The sequence below is a fragment of the Larus michahellis genome, chromosome 12 (assembly GCF_964199755.1).
Source record: "Larus michahellis chromosome 12, bLarMic1.1, whole genome shotgun sequence".
Taxonomy (NCBI): domain Eukaryota; kingdom Metazoa; phylum Chordata; class Aves; order Charadriiformes; family Laridae; genus Larus; species Larus michahellis.
Genome location: NC_133907.1, coordinates 4048156 through 4069334, shown reverse-complemented (window position 1 = coordinate 4069334; position 21179 = coordinate 4048156). Strand labels below are relative to the sequence as shown.

Here is a 21179-nt window from a genome sequence, read left to right as displayed (position 1 = left end):
GAAAACCACTGATTAAGGCCTGCTAAGGACCAGGACCCACAAATGCAAAGGAACAGAATGCCCAGCCGAGTCAAACAGCAATCTCCTTAACTAAGATTGTGTTATGGTCATTAGTTTATGGATTTGTATCTATTATCCATTTGCTGTGCAAAAAAAAGCTCATGCAACAAACCATTTATTCGGTAGACACAGAGAAATATTAGTACCGGCGTCGATAGCACCTCGTGTGGGATATTGGGTGTAGTTCTGGGACTTCTCTTTGGAAATAGGAAAGATGAATTTGTCTTTGAACAGGTGCGGGGAAGGACTGGCAGGGTGATTAGCAGAACGGAGAACCTATCTTAGGAGAGGAGATTAAAAGAGCTTGGCTTGTTTAGCCTAGAAAAACAAAGGTTAAGAGGGGATATGATTACTCTTCATAAATACATTCAGGCTGGGAGGAATAGGAATGATTTAAGTTAGAGGATAATACGAGTAGGAGATCAAATAAGGCACATCTCTGCCAGGAATGAATTTCCGTTGGAAATCTGAAGCTGTTTTCCTATTGCGGGAGGAGGGAAATTTCGGAAAGGCCTTCCGGGCAGGACGGCTGAGCCCTCCTGCCTTTTAAGGGGAGATGGACAAAAGTTGTGGCTGGTGCAGCCCAACAGGCGAGTCTGCAGGTGGGTCCCATGGGACTACCAAGCCAAAGCAGGAGCAGGAAAATGTGATACGGCTGCCGTCTTTTTGTATTTCTGTTATTTATGAATCCATAAAATCCATTGATTTTATTTAATCCGTGAATCACTTGAAAGTTCCAGGAATCATTTTCTTCCCCCATAAATATGAAAAGCTTGATTGTTGAGATTGTTATTCAGCAGCCCTCTCTGAAATCATGGCAGATGGGCCATAACGAGACAGGAGAGAGACAAGACACCGAAGGAGGCTCGTCAGTGCTCTGGGCAGTACCAAGGAGAGAAGAGACACCTCTCTGCTGTATGTCCCCAAGGGCAGGGACCTCTGGTGATGCTTTCTCTCACTCTCAGCCAGGTCGCACCTTCTCCTGGCTGCTCCTCTTTGACGATGCAGTTAAGTGAGATGAATCCAGGTCTTTATAGGTCCTTTTTCCAAGCGGCAGTGGTTATGCACGGTGCAATACAGTGGAAATCAAGACATATGTTCTTCCTCTTGCTTCAGCAATTATTCACGGAGCTCTTTGATGAAGTGAGGCAAGAGGAAAGCTTTAGGAGATACACCCCCACACACACCCCCACACCCTTTGCATGTGCAGGAGGATCTCGAGAGATTTGCTCTCAGTGTGTTAATAGTAATACTAGTGTAAATGCATATGTCTGCATGTATTTACATATATGCATATGTGTGTGTGGATGCATATAGAGCATGTGCTTCTGAAAGTGGTATAGTGCCAACCTGACCGCAAAACACAACAGAGCCTATTTTCCAAAACAAACAAAAAAAAAGGAAATGATGAAAATATAACCATATGATTTAATGCTCCTCCAGCTCTTAATTTATGTGAGTCATCCTGTCACCCACAAATTACCCGGCTGACTTAAAGAGCCGTCTGTACCGCAGTGCTGCAGGTCAGGCTGCCCGAGCGCACGAGCTCAGCCTGCCGGGCCCTGACACGGGTGCTACAGTGAATTTCTACTATTTGCTCTTTCAAATAAATAAAAATATCCCATTTTAATTGCCCACCACTAAGATGGACTTTCGCAGTTAATTCGTGCTGCCTGGTGTTTTAAAAATATTTACGTAAGAAATTGGTTTAAAAAAAAGGAAGGAGGAAACTAACATAGCGATATAAAGACAAGGAAAAGCAAGAAAAATCTTGGCTTCAGCTTACCCTCATGAAAATTGCTTGCTCTCAGCAATTAAATATCTCATCTAATGAAGGATGGAGACCTATTCTTACTGGTAAGATTGCAGAGCTGGGGGTTGCTGAGAGCAGGGACAGGAATTGCACTTGCTCCTGCCAAGTCCCTGCCGTGTCCCAGCCCAGGGGAAGATGCTGAGGAGCAACTTCCAAAGCCGGCTGCGATGCCTGTACTGCTGGAGACACCTTGTGGTACGCGGCTGAGAAATGTAATAATGCTGGGATTTAGCCAGTGCCACCAGGCCCTGCTTTCACAATGCCACTTTGTTTTTTTCCACGCTCAGAGGCTGCTGGGGCTTTTCAGGCTGGGCGGGGGGGGGAGCTGCCCACACGCATTTGCGGACAACGCAGAGGCAGGAGTTACTAATCTATTGCTGACTATAACTCATGGATAACAAAGCCCCAGGTGAGCCGTAAGGATGAAGGGAAAGGCTTTTTATAGTGCAGGGAAAGAAGTGGAAAAAAGAATCAGCAATTGCAGACCCATGAAATCATGAAATACCCAACCATTCTGTTTTTCTAAATGTGGGTATTTTTGGCAATATTATCAGACAACTTTGGGTTCCCTCCAGAGCTGGAGCCCGGTGCTATCACCTACGTGGAGGTGTTTTCAGCAATAACTATATTTTCAAAGAACCCAGAGGGGAAAAGCAGCTCCTAGGGGGGAAGAACCAGCAGGTGCCAGTGGGAAGCTGGGGGTGAGCCCATGCAGCAGCGAAAGAGTGCCTGCCCGGGCACAGCTTGGCATGGGGCTTCTGTTAATCACCCCCTCTTAGCCCAGGATTTGGGCCACGTGCTGCAGAGATGCGTATGGGTTAGAGGCGAAGAAAACAACCTGTCCCTTGGGGGCGGCCGTCTCCCTTCAGCTAGTCCCTCCCCATGGCTGTGCCCCCCGACCTCTTTGGGGTGCAGGCAATGAGGTGGGGACTTGCAGTGAAAAAGTGCCTCCCCTGGGTGCTTCTCCTGGCTAATTCCTCTAATTCTCTGTCTGGAAATGGAGGGGCTGCAAGATCCCAGTGGTGAAAGACTGGAAGGAATCATGAATACACCTGGGAGGGCTGAGGGTATTTGGGAATCCCTAAAACACTCCTCGGGCTCTTTCTGGTCTTCTTAGGGACCAATCTTCCTCTCTGCCTCAGTAACAATTTCAAGGGAGACACAGTGGTGCTCCCCCTGCCCCTGCTGCTGCGAGCTCTTGCCTAAAGCACAGCTGCTCTAGCAATAATGGGCAATTTTTTTACCCAGCTTTTATTTTAACAATTTTTGGGCAAAAAATAAACCAACTGCTATTTTTCTAGCAGGAAGGGGAGCAGATGCTGAATGGAAGCCCTGCAATCACACGTGTACGGAGTTTGTCTGTTCTGCATTTGCAGATTTCAACTGCGTTGCCATTATGCTCGAGTGCGTTGCGTATTAAACAAGACGAGGCGAGCGCAATCACCACGTCCTGTTTTGGTTGAATCAGCAAGGAGGAGTTTCAGCGCTCACTCTCCGCGAATAATCCCATTCTCCCAGGCAGCTGTCTTCTGCAAAATGAAAGTGCAGACATCTACAGTATTACCCCGTGCCTGTTTGCCGAGTCTGCTGTTATCATGTTAATGAAGGGAGCTGAGATAATCACCTTAAAGCATAAATACATCTCGGATGCTGATTCACTTTCTCCTATTTGAGTCTCATTTACCAGGGTAATTCTTATTTTTTTTCCACTGCGGGCTTGTTGTGTCTAGAAGGATAGCTATTTCTTTTTTTCACTATTTATCTCCAAACAACTTAAATCAGGAAGCCCCTTCTCTAGATGTGGTTATTATTTCTTCTCATTTTGTAGCCATACGTAGTATCAAGTCCTGGATCTAAGGCCAGGCCGGACAATTTTGTTTGATCTGCAGCCTTAATGGTCACACAGATCCCGTAGCCTCAGCCATTGCTGTGTGGGTCACTTGCAAATGAAGGCAGACACGTGCTTTTAGAGGATAATTTTTCTCATTCTGAGATGGGTGAGAGGACCCACCCCATATCTTGTCAGGCCCTGCCATGTCACAACCACTGAAGGAGCCTACGTCACTGGGTAAAATCTAAATCAGGTGCCGAATGCTCAGACAAACCACATGAGGGGACAGGGATCCCTACGCTGCACGAATGGAAAGTCAGATATTGTGTCAGTCTCGCAATAATCCATGTTTCCTTCAAGCCCCAGCCCCTGGAGTCAGGTGAATCCGCATCTCACTTATTTTTTTCTCAGTGATTTTCTTTCTGGCATTTATGGTTGCAGAAAAAAAATAATAAAGTCCAAGCATGTGACTCATGTTGGGTGTTCATAGGCTCAAAATGCAAAATATCAATTAGCTCCTGGAGTGGTGTTTTTTTTCTAAGTTTCCATGATTTTTCCCCTAAGCCTGACTAATGATATCAGAACATCTGGTGTTGGCCGCGCTTCATGCGGGAGGTTTAGCTACAGCACGAGGACTGTGTGTGCCAGCTGGAGACTGGCGTCTCCCCAGCTCCTCGCCGGCTCCCACTGCCGGGCTGCTCCGCGCATCCGCACCCGCACCCTGGGAAGCCCTGATTCCACCCGGGGTGCGCTGTGGAGGCGTCCTGCGGGGGATGAGGACTGGGAGAACTGGGAGAACTGGGCACTGAGCTGAAGGAGCAGGTGTGGGAATTGCAGCCATGTGCTGGGAGCCAGAAATTAGGGCAGGGTAAGGGGTACAGGGCTGGGGGAAGGCAGCCACGCTGGGATGGGAAGAAGTTCCCAGGGGCTGTGAAACGGGAAATATCAGGAAAAGAGAGTCCTGTCCATATTTAGTCTTGGTTTGTATAGACTCTGGACCTGTGGGTACAGGCTGTTGGCTCAGTCTGTATTTAGACCTGGTCTGCATTTTGGCCCAGCCCACATCCCCAGGCTGCGGGCCCAGGCCATGTTTAAGCCTGGTCTGTTGGCTCCATCTGCATTTAGCCTCCATCTGTAGCTCTGCGTCATACTTAGGCCCTGCCTATAGGCCCGGCCTGTTGACTTAGGCTGTATTTAGACGCAGTTTGTACTTTGGGATGGTCTGTATTTAGCTCTGACCCGCAGGCCCTGTGTGTTGGCCTGGCTTGTATTAAGGCCTGGCCTATAGGCCCCATATGCAGGCCCTGTACGCAAGGCTCATACACAGGCCTCATACATAGGCCCCATAAGTAGGTCCTGTAAGTAGATCCCATATACAGGCCCTGGTTGTATTCACTGCCAGGGAAGGGCGAGCTCCTGCTGCTCTGGAGCCCGGACCACCCCAGCCACCCCCGCCCTGGGCCCTGCCGGGTGTCCCCTCAGGGACCGGCGCTACGCGCTGCCCCGCAGTGGTACAGCCTTCCCCCCCTCCCGCGCCGGCTCTGCATGGTACAGACCGCGCTCCCCCCTCCCCCCCCCGCACCGGGCCGCAGTGGTCTGCCCCGCACTCCCCCTCCCCGCCGCGGTGGTGCGCGCCGCGCCTGCGCAGTGGCGGGGCCGGCGCTCAGCTGGGTAGTGTTTACCGCTGCGGGACGGCGGCACCGCCGGGCCCGGGAGGGGACGGGCTGCACCGAGCCGACCCGCCGCTCAGGTACGGCCGGGGGGCGAGGAGACTCTGTCCGCTGAGGTGCGGCCGGTCTCGGCTGGACCTGACCTCACCGGGCCGCTGCAGCATCCTCCCCCGCCCCTTCACCTCAGCCCCGTCTGGAGCCGCGTTGCCCCCCCCCTCAGGCCGCGGTTCCCCCCCTCGGGCCGCTGTATCCCCTTCAGTGCCTTCCTTCGGCACTGGGGCTGCCGTTCCTGCGGGGGGTGCCCCTGGGTGGGGGTATGTCCCCTCTCGTGGTCTCTCCCCCGCCCCAGCACCGTCTCCCTGTCAGGGCGGGCCGGGCTCCCCCAGGGCCGCAGTGGGGCTGCGGGCAGGGCTGGAGGCAGCGGTGCTGTGTGGAGAGCGGGGCCGCCCAGCTGTAATTAAAGCCGAGGGTGAGGGGGGGGTTATCAACATCAGGCTTTCCTAGATCTCCCTCCCACTCTCATCGCCTCGGCAGCAGCCTGATAACGCAGGTAGTGATGGAGCTATATGATGTGGGGCTTTTTAAGTTGTTATTTGAGACGGGTAGAGGGGATCATATCGAAACCTGTGCCAACTGTAACTTTTTTTTGGTCGGTAAACACTCTCACCTTTGTTATTTCTTCTGGAGCGTATTATGTCAGAGCAGGGATTACCCTGGAAATCTGTTGGGGTGAAGAATTGCATTTTTGTGCCTTGTGTATTGTTTTGAGTCTTCCCCTCTGCATCTGCTGGTGTTTGCCTTGGAAGAAATTGCTTTAATTTCAGTGTTTGTTTCGGGCATCTGAATGCAGCTTCTCATGTCAGACTTGGGTTTTTTTGTAGCTTGTTTGTTTGTTTTTCTGTTTTGTTTTTGTTAAAGGAGAAGATGGCAACATGCAGTTGAAGGGCTCTTTCAATACTGAAGGGCTCTTTCAATACTAAATGTCTGCTTGGTGTGGTGTTTGTGTTGTGATCTGCCATCCATCATAATTTTTGCATGTGAACTTTGTGCCTGCTCAGATTTGTGGAAATCTGTGCTTTACCTAGAAGCGTGAAAAGTGCAACTGTGCTAATTGTGGAGTAAGAGGATCTTGTTTTAAAAAGTTTGTTAAAAATAAGTCCTACTCATAGTCTTGTTCCCCCTTCCAATAGGAGAAGGGAAACAAGGTTAAAGGAAGATGAGGAGTTATCTGAAGAGGAATTTAAATGTCAGAGTTCTATGTTCTGCGTATAAAACATGCATGTTATTGGAAGTAAGCTAGTGTCCAATAAAAGTAATCATTTCAGAAGTAACCGATACCTGTCACAACTTGGAGATTCCTTGATCTCCATTAGAAAAAGGTCTTCCATGTTGTACAACATGGAAGAACCGGTTGTTGGTCATATAGTTGAGCTAAAACCAGGTCCCAGTGGGGCTTGCGTGAATCAGAAATAATTTGCTGGGCATTGAAAGCAGAACACTGTTGAAGGTGCAACTTTTTATTCATGCTTTAAAGCTAAAAATTTAATTTTTAATAGCAAAAAGAGCTTAATTGGAAGAAAAGAAGTACGGCCAAGAACAAAATATACAAAAGAAAGTCAAGGGAATCAATACCCTCAGGGAAGAGAGTATTTTAATGCAGAATGTTATATAAAGCATACTGACCGAAGATATAATCAGCCCTATATGTGCAGATGCAACAAATTGATAGGTGTATTAGAGAAGGGAAAAAAAATAAATCAAATTGGCTGATAAACCCACCTAAGCCTTCAACTTGATGCATTTCCACTGTGAAGTAATAAAACACAATCATTTTTGGTAGAGAAAATGAAGGAGTAATGATAGAAAGGAGAGGGGTGGCATTTTTTTAAGTCTTATTAATGGTCTGAAACTGGATTGTTGTGTTTGAGACAGGAATATATTAAAAGCTGGCTCGAGTTCGCTGCCTAAGTATATCCTATTCTGTGTGTCTCTGCAGGTAATCAGGATGGTATGTTATTTGAATAACTGTGAAATTTCTTTAGACTCCTGTAGCTTTTCTTTGTTTCCTCTGAAAATGAAAGTGTATAATTTGCTTCTGCTGAATGTAACAAATAAACCCCAACAATTTAGCTGTAGGCAGATCTGATCCCAGGAATGAACTCTAAAGCTGCTGCTTCTGTGGTTATTGTTATTGTGAGCAGAGAAAGGCATTGTAAATAAAGGCATTTAAAAAAAATCATGTTGTGTTTTCTGAAAAGGATTTTTTATTTAAAGATACAGGTAGGAAAGAAAAGCTAGATTAATTTTGAGTGACAAGTTCTTCTATGTTCTTCTCCCTCTATACCTTTTTCTTTAAAACATATAGATGTTTTACCACATGAAGCGTATAGCCATGCTTGGTGTAATGCAGAGTCAGGGAAGGTGCTTGCTTTTCCTTCCCCTTCGCCAACAAGCCTGAAAAGGTTGCTGGAGGTGATCATGTCAGTGAAGTCAGAAGTATTTGTAATTCGTAAATCTGTGTCCCTGAAGAGTTTCCAAATTGGGAGTTAGCTCATCTAGGACTTAAGAGAACCTAAGAAATTCCACAGGCTTCAGTGGAAATTCTTTCTGCTGTTGCTGTCTGTAGCGTTAACTGTTTTACTGATGAAGGTGGCTCAAGGTTTAAAGATGAGCTGTGTGAAAGTGTTATTTCCTAAAATAAGCAAGCTTATACTCTAGGTCAGAGGTTTTCTTAACCTCTGTGAACTCAGCATCCTGATACATTCTCTTTGAACATGCAATTTGAGATTTTTCTGTTTCTTGCTGCCTTTGTCTTAGTATCTTAATTTCCCCTTGATGCCATTAGAGATATAAAGTCTCTGTGTGGCAAGAATTCTGACAGGCAAGCCAGGCTTGCACTGCTGGTTGGATTTGCTCTGAAAAATGACCTATGAGCACAGGAGCTAGAATAATCCTTTATATAAAAGGGTTCAGTGGAAAAGCTGACATGCTAGTAAAACGTTGGTAGTGTTTGAAGACAGCCATTCCACATTTAAATTGTCTATTGTGATTTTTTCCCCACTAGTGTCAGGTACTGGATGCCAGATCTGCTGCATTTTGTTTTTCATTGTTTGAATGGGGGATGAGGGTGCTGGTGGTAATGTTTTTCTGCTACTTGCCTTCCTTAGAGTACCTAAAGGTCTCTCAAAGTACTTCCATCTACAACAACATAATTTAGTGTTGAAGTGCATATTATATGCCTCACCTTCCTTTATTGTTGTTTTAGTTTTAGTGCTTGTAGAAAACTTGTGAAGATGGGAGGTGCAGTGAGTGCAGGAGAAGACAACGATGAATTAATTGATAACCTGAAGGAGGCACAATACATCCGGACAGAACTGGTAGAACAGGCGTTCCGAGCCATTGATCGAGCAGATTACTACCTGGAAGAGTTCAAAGACAATGCCTATAAGGACTTGGCATGGAAGCATGGAAATATTCATCTCTCAGCACCATGCATTTACTCTGAGGTGATGGAAGCTTTGGATCTGCAACCAGGGCTGTCATTTTTGAATCTTGGCAGTGGCACTGGTTATCTGAGTTCTATGGTTGGACTCATCTTGGGTAAATACCTTTTCAATCATGTTAACTGTTTACGTCAGGTTGAAAAATAGAGTTTTGAAATCGGGAATGAAGCATTCCTCAAGTAATGAAACTAAAAGGTAGCTAGAAAAGTAGAGAGTGCATTAATCCAACTGGAGGATTTATCAGGATTCTTGCAACCTTTTCTCTGGAACTGGGTGGGAACCAGGTTTCTGTGGCAGTTCAGAACACGCAACGATGTAATTGCGCAGGTGGCTGTAGTGGATTCCTGCAGGACTGGACACAAACTTGGGTTTGTTGCCCCTTAAGCAAGAACAGTGCTTGGAAGTCCTTGGAAGCAGGGGTGCCATGTTTAACCTGGGATTGAGCGTGTCCACAGAAACCTGTGACCACAGCTGCTTTGTGTCTTGTTTGTTTTTACACTGTCCTGTCTAGACAGAAACATGTTTGAGATCCAGTTTTGACTCTCACCAACCAACAGGCAGGAAAAGTCTCTGGAAAGCAGTTAGTGCATCAGAACTGACTTCGTGACCACATCTACAGTTGGCACAAAATGAAGCATCAAACTGCAATTACACAACTGCAGTTCACCCTTAAGTATTTCAGTCAGCAACCGTGCTGCCAGGATAGATAACAAATGCCTACAGGGTACATATTTTTCTTTTGTGGGGGTATCAAGAAATTTAACTGCTGAAATGTTGTCAGGATAGAGCCTTGCTCCCATCTCCCATTTGCCATTTTCTGCTAGGTTTGCTGACATTACCTAGGATGCCAATATGTTACTTTTGAATTCTTTTGAATTTTTGGAAAAGTTACCGAGTCAATTCTGAATAAAAAGCATGAGTGCTGAACAACTTCTGTATTTTCTAATTTATTTTTGCTGTTAATTGAGGACCGTTCCCGATTCCTTTGAGGAGTTTTTTAGCATATCAGCAAGGGGGTATAAAAGTAACATAAAGGGGTTTTTTGAGGGATTTATTAAAAATGCAGGCTATTTTTTCTGTGTTGGAATTTTTTCCAGGTGGTAGTATCAGCATTTCCCTCCTACAGAGGAATTTCCTGCATAGTTAAGAGCAAATGATTCAAAATCAATTGTGCAAAATGGCCTCGTTCGCTGCCAGAAATTGCGGGTATAGGGTTGCAATTCCTGCTGTAGTACTAAGATAGCTGACCCTACACAAGCGCTGACTGTCTGACACTCGAGGAACAATCTGTTATAGGAAGTAACCAAAGCTGTATTCAATCCTGCTGGGTTTTGTGTTGTTGCCTGTTACCATTATCCTACTGTTCTAAATTTGTAGGTCCTTTTGGTGTTAACCATGGTGTGGAGCTTCATTCCGATGTGATTGAATATGCGAAGCAGAAATTGGACTTCTTCATTAAAACAAGTGACAGCTTTGACAAGTAAGAATGTGGAATGCTCGTTTGGATTCATGTTGTGCATTTGGATTTAGTCATGGCAGTTCTTGCTCCCATGTGTCAGCTCTGGATTCAGGGTAATCTGTGGATTCTGGCTCCTTACGCTTGCTGAGCTGCAGTGTGTGACCTTCTAAGCTGATGTGTATTGTGGGGGAGTTTCAGAAATTTTTGCAGTGTTTTTAATAGCGGTGCTGCTGTTGCAGAGCTTAGAGGAAGCTGAAGAAGGTTACCTATTTTAAAATGCACTTGCAGGTAACAACTTGAAACTTGCAAATAACACGAATAGTTAATGTTTGTGATCTGAGAGCATGCATGGTTATCAGAAGAGTATGAACTGATTTCTGTGGTGGCCTAATATGTTTTATCTCAGAAGAAGAAAAACGGTGTTTTAAAATATGAAGGTAGCTTTATGATGATAAAGTTGGTACTAAAACTGCTCGGCATTTGATTTATGTTCTTCCTTAGAAGCTCCATTCTGCTGCTGTCACAAGTAATAACTTTCCAGCAAGATAACCATTGCCAATAGTAACCTCAGCAATAAAAGTTGTAACTGTCATATTTTTGGATCCATCTCACAGTTTGTTCAAACAGCTAAGTAAAACATCTCTGGATACCTGATAGTCCTCCTCTCATGGGAGGAAGCAAATTAAAGTCATTACATGCTGGAATTTAAACTACTCAGCCTTGTCCTGTTACTGCTGTACTGGAAAACTGCTGCTGAGAGGGCTGTATTTTTTAGATGTTGGCAGCAGGCTGAAAGTTTTCAGTGTGGAAGGTACTTGCACATGGATCACTGACGTTTTTTTTCAGAGTGACATTGCTGCTGTTTGAATAGATGTTTTAGGAAGACTCTTTTTCTCTCTCCAGACGAATAGCCGTGGAGCAAAAGTGAGCTGAATTCAGAAACCAATATGACTGGAAAATTGGCATTGCTGAGAGAAATGGCTGCTGGGTTGTGCTGTTAGAACACTGTGTGCAGGAACTGTTAGCTGGCTGCTCTGAATGTCTAGCAGGCTTTGCAGAAGCAGAAAGCTTCAGGAAGTGTTTAGGAATAAATAGGTGCTATATTGAGCTGCCTGTCAAGATACCAGTAGAAGAATGGATATGTTGTACAACTATCAAAATCAGCCCTTAAATGTGGGGTTTAAAGCTTATGTAGATTTGGAGCATGTAAGAAAACCAGAAGCATCACAGAATATTTCATTTATCTTCTAAACTGAATCAGAAATGCTACAGGCAAAAGCACTTTTTATGAAGGGTGAAATCACAGTTCTTTTGAAGCTAATGGCAAAACTTCCACTGGCTTCAGCAAAGCTTATTTTTGAAGCATCAGGTCATACTTCCCCACAACATCTGAAAGCCATTTAAAAGCTTTTGGAAATGCCAAAAAACCCCTGGTGCAGTCCTTAAAAGACTTCAAACATTTGGAATTGCAGGTCTAATGTTTATATATGTGTATTATAACCAAGTCAGCATCAGGTGACTAAAAATAGCTCGTTCTGAAGAGTTATATGCAACTCAAGTATGAAATTATGCATCCTTGTCCTTTGGAGACTTTCATCTGTGAATTCTCAGCTCATTGTTCTGTGGTTTTGAGACTTCTAGCTGTGGTCTGTTCTGATAATATCTAGAATATCGAGCCTTCAGAGGAGAAATCCTGTGAAACTGGGTTTTTTCCCCAAGTATTTTTCATTGTTTCATTTTTCTAGAATCATGAAAAAAATTAATTGGATAAATTTGTAAGAATCTTGAATGATACATATCTTCTTCATTTTCAGATTTGAATTTTGTGAGCCATCTTTTGTTACCGGCAATTGTTTAGAGATTTCTCCGGACTGTACTCAGTATGACCGTGTTTACTGTGGTGCTGGGGTACAGAAGGAACATGAAGACTACATGAAGAATCTGTTGAAAGTTGGGGGAATTCTTGTCATGCCTCTAGAAGAGAAGGTTGAGTTTCTTTCTACCCATGTTTCTCTTTCAGTCATTCTTAATTTTGATCTCCGTTTAGTCAATAGCTCTTCCTTTAGTTTGCCCTTCTTGTCACAGATTGGAGAAAGCATTAAGTGCACCGGTTTTCACGAAGTGGAAACTGAACGTTGCACTCTTCATAATTTAAAAAAAAATAAAAAAATCACAGTTCTACCAGTTTTTCACATATTCCAATCTTTTGCTGTTAATTGTAAATTTAGTTTCATGCTGCAGAAGAATGTCAGCAAGATGTTGTTCAAGTTACATAATCTAGTGAAATACAAAATTTTACACCCTAACTGGCTTTTGAAAGAGCTTGTCCCCATTTACAAGTGTCAGTAGATTCTTTTTAGTAAAAAGTGGGCAACTGCCCTGTATGTGAACTCAAGATTGTAATTCAGGTTATCTTTTTGGTGTAAAGGTGTGCTGTTTTAATGGACATGCATGGCTGAGGTGTCGTATCTGACCTTTTGTCTCTGTCAGGGTAGTTGAGAAGAGCAGAGTGCAGAGTTTCTTCCCAGCAAGATGCTTTGCAGTGAGTTAGTGCGGGAGATTTGAGCTGGAACAGAAATCCAGTAATTGCTTCAAGAGTGGATGTTTGTCAGTGACTGACATGTTTTCTCAGTAATCAGACATGGCTGTTCTGGTTCAGAATTGGGAAAGTGGGATGTCCCAAACTGCCAGTGCCCATACTCTGTTGTAATAGATGAAGTTCCTTGGGGCTAATCCTGTAAGGAGTTCTCAATTTTCTAAAAAAACCCAGCAGTGTTTCTCCTTTTTACCCAACTCTTACTGTTGTAGCTTCTGGTACTTTAACCACTTGTCCAAGCAGAAAAGTCGTTTGTTCACTTTTTTTGTTCAAAAATCTTACACATTGTTCACACAATGGACAATAATCTCCTTGTTTTGGTTTAGTTGACTAAGATAACTCGTACTGGTCCTTCTGCCTGGGAGACCAAGAAGATTCTTGCTGTTTCTTTTGCTCCTTTGATTCAGCCTAACCACGCAGATTCAGGAAAATCAAGGCTTGTTCACTTGCGTGAGTACAGACATTCTTGAGTATGGGGGAGGTTTCTCTTGCTGTTTGGCTATAAGCTGCACCTTGCTTCCTTAGATATTGCATCCCTATGAATCCTTTCAAGGAAAATTACTCCAACTGCTTCCTCCTTTGAACAGCTGTCTGAGTCTTGTGTTGGATCCCAGTCTATCTTTGAGGATATCTGCGGAGGCCTGGTGCAAGAATCAGAATTGTGTAAAACGGATTCTAAACACAAATGCTTTCTTGTGGAATTGTACCTAAACTTTGTGGGATGTTTGATCATTGCTTTTGCACGTGCAGACATCTGTTCCAATCCTGAATTGTGTACTGTCATGGTTCTCAGGCATTTGCCATGGTGATGGAAAATACACAAGCAGTACGTGCAGACGAACTTTGTATCTACTCAAAGGTTCTCACTGGCCAGCAATTCAGAATTATCCTGAACCTGGAACACTTGAGGGATAGAAGTTGTACAATTTTTGGTTAGCTGTCTGAAATGCCGGTCATACAGTGGCCTCAATCTTTAGATTAAGACTAAAGTGCGGAGAGGCCTCTTAAGAACACATGAAGACAGAGATACTTCCATAAAGAGATTAGTCAGGCTTTGTTCTTATTCTGGAAAGGTGTCTTTGCATGACAAAAAGCAGCTCAGTAAGCAGTCCCTACAGTGCTATAAAGTCCATTAAGTGCCTGTTTCAGCATACTTTGTGTGGTGGCTTTGTAATGGGACCTGCATATGTATTACATGCAGTTTTTTTCTGGTTCCATCATTCAGGTCACAGGAATGCTTACTTGTCAGTAGAAGACAAGTGGGTTTGTTTGTTTCAGTTTAACTTGATTTTAGTATGTGAAGTCTAAAGCAGTTTTTGAAAAGCATAGATAGTACTCATGTTTTATAAGTGAAAAACTTGGCAAAGCTGAAGTAACTTCACAATAGAAAAATCATTTTATGGAAGAGTTAAATAGACTTCAGGTCTAGCGTCTAGCTCTCTACAGTAGGAAAATATCTTTTTTTAAGTTATGAAACAGTCACAGTTTCAGTCACTAAGTCTGCATTCTTATAATCTTTTAAGACGTGTATCTTAAAATAACTGTGAGGACTTGACATCAAAATATGAAACTCTTCTTTCATCCCATTCTTTTTTTTCTTCAGTTAATGAGAGAAATGCATAATTAAATTTTGCTTGGAAAGTTACAATACAGTTTATCTGAGTTGACAGGAGTTGAATAGAGCTGTTTTTGTAACCAGAGGAAGGAATTCAAGTGGCCTGATTGAATTTAAGCAAGTACAGCTTTTCCTATGAGTACTCTTGAGGGGAGTTTCTCCATATCTGTTCATGGTTTTCGTTTTGTTTTAGCCCCAGTGGCTGTTCGCAGCCTCCAGGATCTGGCTCGCATAGCCATCCGAGGAACCATTAAAAAAATTATACATCAAGAAACAATGAACAAAAATGGAAATGGGCTGAAGAACCCCCCAAGATTTAAACGAAGACGTGTGCGTCGCCGTCGCATGGAAACTATTGTTTTCTTGGACAAAGAGGTCTTCGCTAGTCGTATCTCCAACCCATCAGATGATAACAACAACAGTGAGGATCTCGAGGATGAGAGACAAGAAGAGGAAGAAACTAAACCCTCTGAACTGAAGCCAGATCCCCCTGTAAACTTTTTGAGAGAAAAGGTCTTGAGTCTGCCTTTGCCTGATCCCTTGAAATATTACCTGCTTTATTACAGGGAAAAGTAATTTCCTCCTCCTAGAAACTGGGAAGTAGGCAGAAAATAAAGTACTACTTAGGGCTTGACAAATGTATACCACTTGTTTGCCTGCTAATATGACCACCCAAGGCAGTAGGCTAGCTGGGGAATGTGGCTGCTGTACACTTAAACATTATAGCTTTTTTTGAGTTTCTTCTTTCTTCTCAGTTGTGTGCTATAGTTTTATCCTACAGCAGGGATTCCTTAGGAAGCAAGTTGGTGAAATGCTCAGCTGCTTGTGGAGAGGAGGATTTAATTCCCTGAAACTAACTGCACAGAGATATTCTAAAAATCTCGTGGCTGCTCTACTGAATTGCAGTTTTTAAATATTCTTAAGCAGTTCCCCGAAGACCGTTGCCGTCTGTGCTCTCTCCCACTAAACCTGCCATGTGTTTACTGTGGTGTGTGTTTAATGGAGGATGAGATTATTAGTGAAAACTGACCTGGCAAATCTTGTTTCTTCCAGTAATCTGAAAAAGCACAACTTTTACAGAAAGGAAAGGATTTTTGGCATCTGGCCTTGTGGCATCCGGGTTTTGAATGAGAAGGAAAGCATCAGCTCCCCTTTGGTTTGTCTCAGTTTTGTGTATAAACTATATATAATTTTTCATTAAAAGGTAAAGGTGTTTTACAGAATATTGGTTTTCTTAATGGGAAACACCTGTTCTAGTGAATTAGTCTAACAGAGAGGCAAATTTGTTTTGTATTTTTTTTTTAAAGCAATGGAGGCAAGTGAAGAGTTGCGAAGCTGATTCGCTTTGACAGGATGCTAGGGTAGTCAGGGTTGTGACTGGTCTCTGGAAATGTTTACAGAGTAATTTTCAATGGGGAAGAGGATAGAGAGGAGATTCGTAGCAGTGAGTTTGTGAAAACTGACTGTGAAAGCAGAATCTGTGGATTTTGCTATTTTATGAGAACATACGTCTGCGGGGCTGAACAGAGTGAAGTGCAGAGCGCTAGCCTGAGTGGAGTGGCTTGTGTCCCAGTAATTCAGCCAAATGTAGTTTTGTGGAGAGTACGTAGAACTTGAAAACAGTCTAGAAAGCCAAATTGATGCAGTTCTTGGGTGTTCCTGTGTGTGTGCCCCTGCTGTAGCAAGGTGACTAGAATACAACTTGTGCACACATGGCCTACATACGGTAGGTGGAATGAAGTTGATCAACTTTGTAGGTGTATTTATTCCTGCAACAATTAAGTAGTTGTTTTAGCAAGCTCATATAGAAGGATGTTACACTCTGCAGTTCGGTGGATGTGAACTCAAATTTTTATTCCCAAGTCTTCCTGTAACGGTGCCGGAAGGAGGTACCATGTTTAGAAGTGGAAGTTTACTTGGTTCAGCCTGTTTGAAAAATATGCCTAAACTGGTAAAGGCTAGAAAGAAACTCTTGAGCTTGTATTGATGTGAAATACTCCTAAAGCTGGGGGGAGTGAGAAACCCCCTCTCAGTAGGTAATGAAGCGATGTTAAGGCGTTGCCCCATTAGAAGCACTTGAGTTGGTATCTCTTTGATATCTTTTTTTTTTGTTGTTTTTGGTACAATCTCCTAATTTTCTGAGGAATGGATGAATGAAGACTGTCTTGCCAAAAATACGCTGGGTTTTCGGTTAATGGTACTGAGTTGCACAGGTTGCTTAATGATAAATAGTGTTTCAAAGTTCTGTGCGGCTTTGAAAATAAATGGTTAACTCTTGTATGTCTAATCCTGAGGTGGAGAATTCTTCCTTGCTTAATAGGCTTTTTGTATATCTTTGAGAATATTATCTGATAATACAGTGTTATGTGGCCGCTGGCACACACGCGGTCGTAGGCTGTGTTTTGCCTCTGGTTTCCTAAGTCTCCACTTCTGGTCTAAATGGTACCCCAAGCTATCTTGCTCCCTCAGATTTTTTATTTCTTTATTTTAAATGGGGCAGATCTGTGGCCACCGAGCTGATGGTTTCCTGTAAACATACAAGTATCCATCTTGTCATTCTGGCAACTTTCTCCAAATGAAAATCCTGAATATAGTGGTAAATGGAGGCTTAACAGAATCTATGTGTAACGTTTCTCTGTGCTCCCCCAAAGGGTGTCGCCTCTGTAATTGTGAGGCATTTCTGCTTAACAGCTGTCAAACTAGGTGTGTGCCTTTCTGTATTGTGGCACAGTTTCCACATCCCTACATAGTACAGGGCGCCTCCTACTTTTGGCTACCAGGTCATCCTTCCGTTTGTTAATTACAAAACTTTTAAAGAAGTTGCTTTAAAAATGACGTTAAACTTCAGGTTTGTAAAACCTGTAAACCTTGCTGAGATTCTTTTAAAGCTGACCAGTTGAGGGACAATTATCTTTCATTCATCCCTGTTTGATTTTACCCCCATCCCGCCCCGGGTCGTAAAAGATATTTTATCAGATTTTTCACCAGATTTGCCTTTTTTTATTACATTTGCTAGATTTTTGTAGCTTTCTATAAGATGCATAAAATACTGCTATTTTTCCTGGATAAGGTTGAATAAATAAAAAATATATATACAGAAATTTTATGTTCTGGGTTGTCAAATTGTCCCCTTGTCCAAAAAACCACCTATCCAAATAAACCCACAGTGGAAATTTTATGTGTAATATAACTGTGAAATAGTATTGCTTATAGCCTGTAAATGAAGGGGAACTGTAAATACATTTTCCCTGTGCACAAGCACTTGCACTGTAGTTTTGTACGCGTTTCTAATAGAGTAATTGTAGCATAACTGGTTTTGTATAGACTGTAAACTATCTAGGAATTTTACCTGCTCTGACTGTTTCCTGTTGTGTTCTAAGTAGTCCTCAATTGTATGTGACACCTCTTAGGTTTCAATACTGTGGAAAATTTGCAAGAAAGAAATGAACTTCAAGCTGCTTTAATCATCAGTGTGTAAGTTGAAAAAATCTATGTGTAGAAACTAGAGTTAAATTGGCCGGAGGCATGCAAAAGTGTTACGCAATTTAAACTTATTAATAAGTGTTTCTGTATCAATAAATTCAGTAAAGACTTTTTAGCCTTCTTAAAATGGCTTTGCATCATGTTGTGTTTAGAATACTTTGTAGATAGGTACTCTTTCCATAATTGAAGGTTAAGACACTAGAACCCTAGAAAAAGCACTTAATAATATGGTGCGGATGCATAGTTTTAGATTAACTCCTTAGAATATAATCTCTCAAAAGAAACCTGCTCAGCTGATGATTTCTAAACCTTTATGTAATGGAGTTGTGCAAGGTGTATGTTGGAATTTGCACATGTAGCACTGATCTAGATTTACTATATTAGAACGGTTTAAGAGTGAATTCACTTACCTGGCTGCTAGAACTGTAGAGAACAGATACCAAGAGGTCACTTACTCCATTTTTGTACTTCAAGGAATTGCCTAAACCAAACACGTCAGGAGTTTGTTTAATGCATTTTTGAACTGCAGCTCCCCCCTTGTCTCCTGTGCTCTGTTTCAGGGCTTAATTAATGCAGGTTTTTAAGAGCTTCCATTTCACTAGTATTGAGAATAGTACCTTAGCTTCAGCTGCAATAGGAAACTGATCATAATAGCAAATACAGCTGTTGCTAATTAAATTCATCTGCTAACCTTTATTCCGCAGGATAATTACCTGTATTCTGTGTTTCTTCCTGTCACCCGTGTGTATGATGGATGTCCTTTTACCGACTATAGCATGAGACTAGTTCAGTGTTAATATTTTCTTGATGGGATGCTTGCTTGGAAAAAAAAAAAATATCCTTTTCTGCTTTGGAAAGCTATGGATGTGTCACACAAATGGTATCAAGTAAATTAAATTTGTCAGGTAATGTTTATGTTCACTTCATAGTAAAACACATAACATCACAGTTCCCTGGGAAGTAGCGATGAGCTTTTCAGGGCACATACTCCAGTGAAATCTTTCTACTGGGGCAGACGTGATAGTTAAAAATAAAGCAAAGAAGAGCATGGGGGGGAAAAAGCACCACACCTGAAAAACAAAAGCAGATTTCCTTGCATTCTACTGGTGTAAAAAAAAAAAAAAAAAAGTCTGTCCAGCAGAGACTGGAAACGCTTAAGCACAGGATGCAAGCGTTAAATTTCATTCTTGTTGCTTAGGAGTTAACTTCTGGTTCTTGTTCTGAGCGGCACGCTCCTTTTTAAGCAATTTGTCATGTTGATAGAAATTAAGTTAAATTAATGCCAGAGTAAGCGAACTGTGATTGCTAGTGTTTCATAACATCTCGCAAACATCCCATTTTGTCACGAAGGGTAGATAAGCGAGGTAGAAGAGGTATGTTTCAAGTTGAAGTGAAGATGTGCTTCTAAAGAAATGAGTAGGTTGCAGAACTTGCCTTTTTGTACTGGGATTATTCCCTGTGGCGTGGCCGCTGCTAAATCTGCTGACTTGGCTGAAGCTCCCATTCCCACAAAGTGGTAGGCAAACACCCATTAATCCTTCCAGAAGCAGCCACCCACCCCGCAGCCAGGTGCTGAAATAAGATTCCTGAGACTGTACGTCTCGAAACATGAGTGATGCCTTGCCCAGCTCTCCCGTGAGCAAGACAAATAAACCTGGAAGGGATTTATTTGGCAGATGGTTGTTTTAGAGCTCAGAGTTTATGCACCAAGATGTAATCGGAGGCAGAAGGCAAAAGCCTTGTATTTGTAAAGAGGCCAGAGGTGCCAGGGAGGATGTTCATGACTTTCCTAAATACTGAAGTGTGGTTTGAAGAGAGCATCTTTGTTTATTCTCCTAGAAATGTTTACAGAGCAGCTCCTAAGTAGCTGTGTTAGCCTGTTAAGAGTTCAATGTATTTTGGAAAGAGACGATAAGGGGAGTGATCAGGCTCTCGTCTTTTCTGATGCACGTGAAGGACGCACTTCTAATGCACTTCATTTCTCAAACTGGAATTAAAAGCTGTCATTTACTTGGAGTAACCTGCTCTCAGCTGCCAATTGTGAGATATATATATATATTTATATATTTATAAAGGCTGAAGCAGGTAATTCCGCCTTTTACAACCTGTTTTCGGGTTGGGTGGCCACTAGAGGACACTCTGCTCAAATCCATGAGCTGGGCCCGCAGGGGGAGCGGGGAGGACTTCAGAGAACTTGCTTGGATCCCGAAGTGATGTCAGGGCAAACAAACAACAGATCACCTGAGGACTAGATGCACAATATCTGCCGTATAACGCCCTTTTTAGAGCTGGGAAAAAATACAGCTTTAACCATCTATGACGTGAAATTTGTAAGTGAAACCCCAAAACACAACACTCTGTCCCCAAAAGTTCAAGTGACAACCCAAAGGGAGAAGAGGTTTAAATGTCACTCTTGTTAGGTGCCGTTTTGTCACGTTAATTATGTTGTAGCTTACAGTGTGAAGCAGACTGATGCAGGGTGATGGGAACTCTCGTTGGCTTTTCCAGGTAATGTGGAATGGTGCCGTGCTTGGAATTCCGCAACTACCTTTATATCCTCGTGAGCATTAATGCCTCTCACTCGCGTTAAACGCGCACGTTTAGGATGTTGTGTAGTAATAATTTAAAACCTAAACACAAGCTGTTCTCACACTAAGCATCTTTGTATCAGTAAAAGGTGATTAATTCAACTGGAATCAGGTCCTGCCTTTTGCATCTCAATCTTATCACCTAGTGAGAGAAACAAACAGAGGTCTGCGTTTCCTACGCTTCAAACTCAGTTGATGTCATTGTTTCATTCCCTCTTCACCCCTCAGTTGCTTTTCATTTCTCCAAAATCCTGACATTTTTCCAAATGACATCCTCGCAGAAAGAAATTATACTAGCTAAAAGGTCTCTGATATGAGTTGGCTTTTACTCTGCATAAGAAACTTTACAGAATGTTTTTTGTCTTTATTTGCAGGTTATTTATCTCTGTTAGTGATCTCCCTTTTATGATCACTTATCTGTAGCGTTCCACGGTCCCATCAATGGTTGGAGCTATATTTTTGCTGGATGTTTTAAGTACATGTAATAAGAGACAGTCTCTATCTGAAAAGCCTTACCGCCTGATACGTTTGACAGGCTGTTAGGTAAGATACTCTCCTTAG

At 42.8% G+C, this 21179-nt stretch overlaps 1 protein-coding gene across 2 annotated transcripts in view; it reads left to right on the top strand.

The window, feature by feature from the left end:
- The first annotated feature begins 5348 nt into the window (after positions 1-5348).
- PCMTD2 (protein-L-isoaspartate (D-aspartate) O-methyltransferase domain containing 2) overlaps positions 5349-21179 on the top strand; it is a 63187-nt gene continuing 47356 nt past the window's right edge. Inside the window, exons 1-6 of one of the 2 annotated variants that reach the window (XM_074605534.1) lie at positions 5349-5454; positions 8640-8974; positions 10255-10357; positions 12151-12322; positions 13259-13382; positions 14741-19978. In XM_074605534.1, coding sequence (XP_074461635.1) covers positions 8668-8974; positions 10255-10357; positions 12151-12322; positions 13259-13382; positions 14741-15123 — 1089 coding nt within the window. In that variant the 5' untranslated portion in view covers positions 5349-5454; positions 8640-8667 and the 3' untranslated portion in view covers positions 15124-19978. Of the gene's footprint in view, positions 5455-8639; positions 8975-10254; positions 10358-12150; positions 12323-13258; positions 13383-14740; positions 19979-21179 lie in introns of those variants that run through there. The other variant, XM_074605535.1, reaches the window with a different exon arrangement.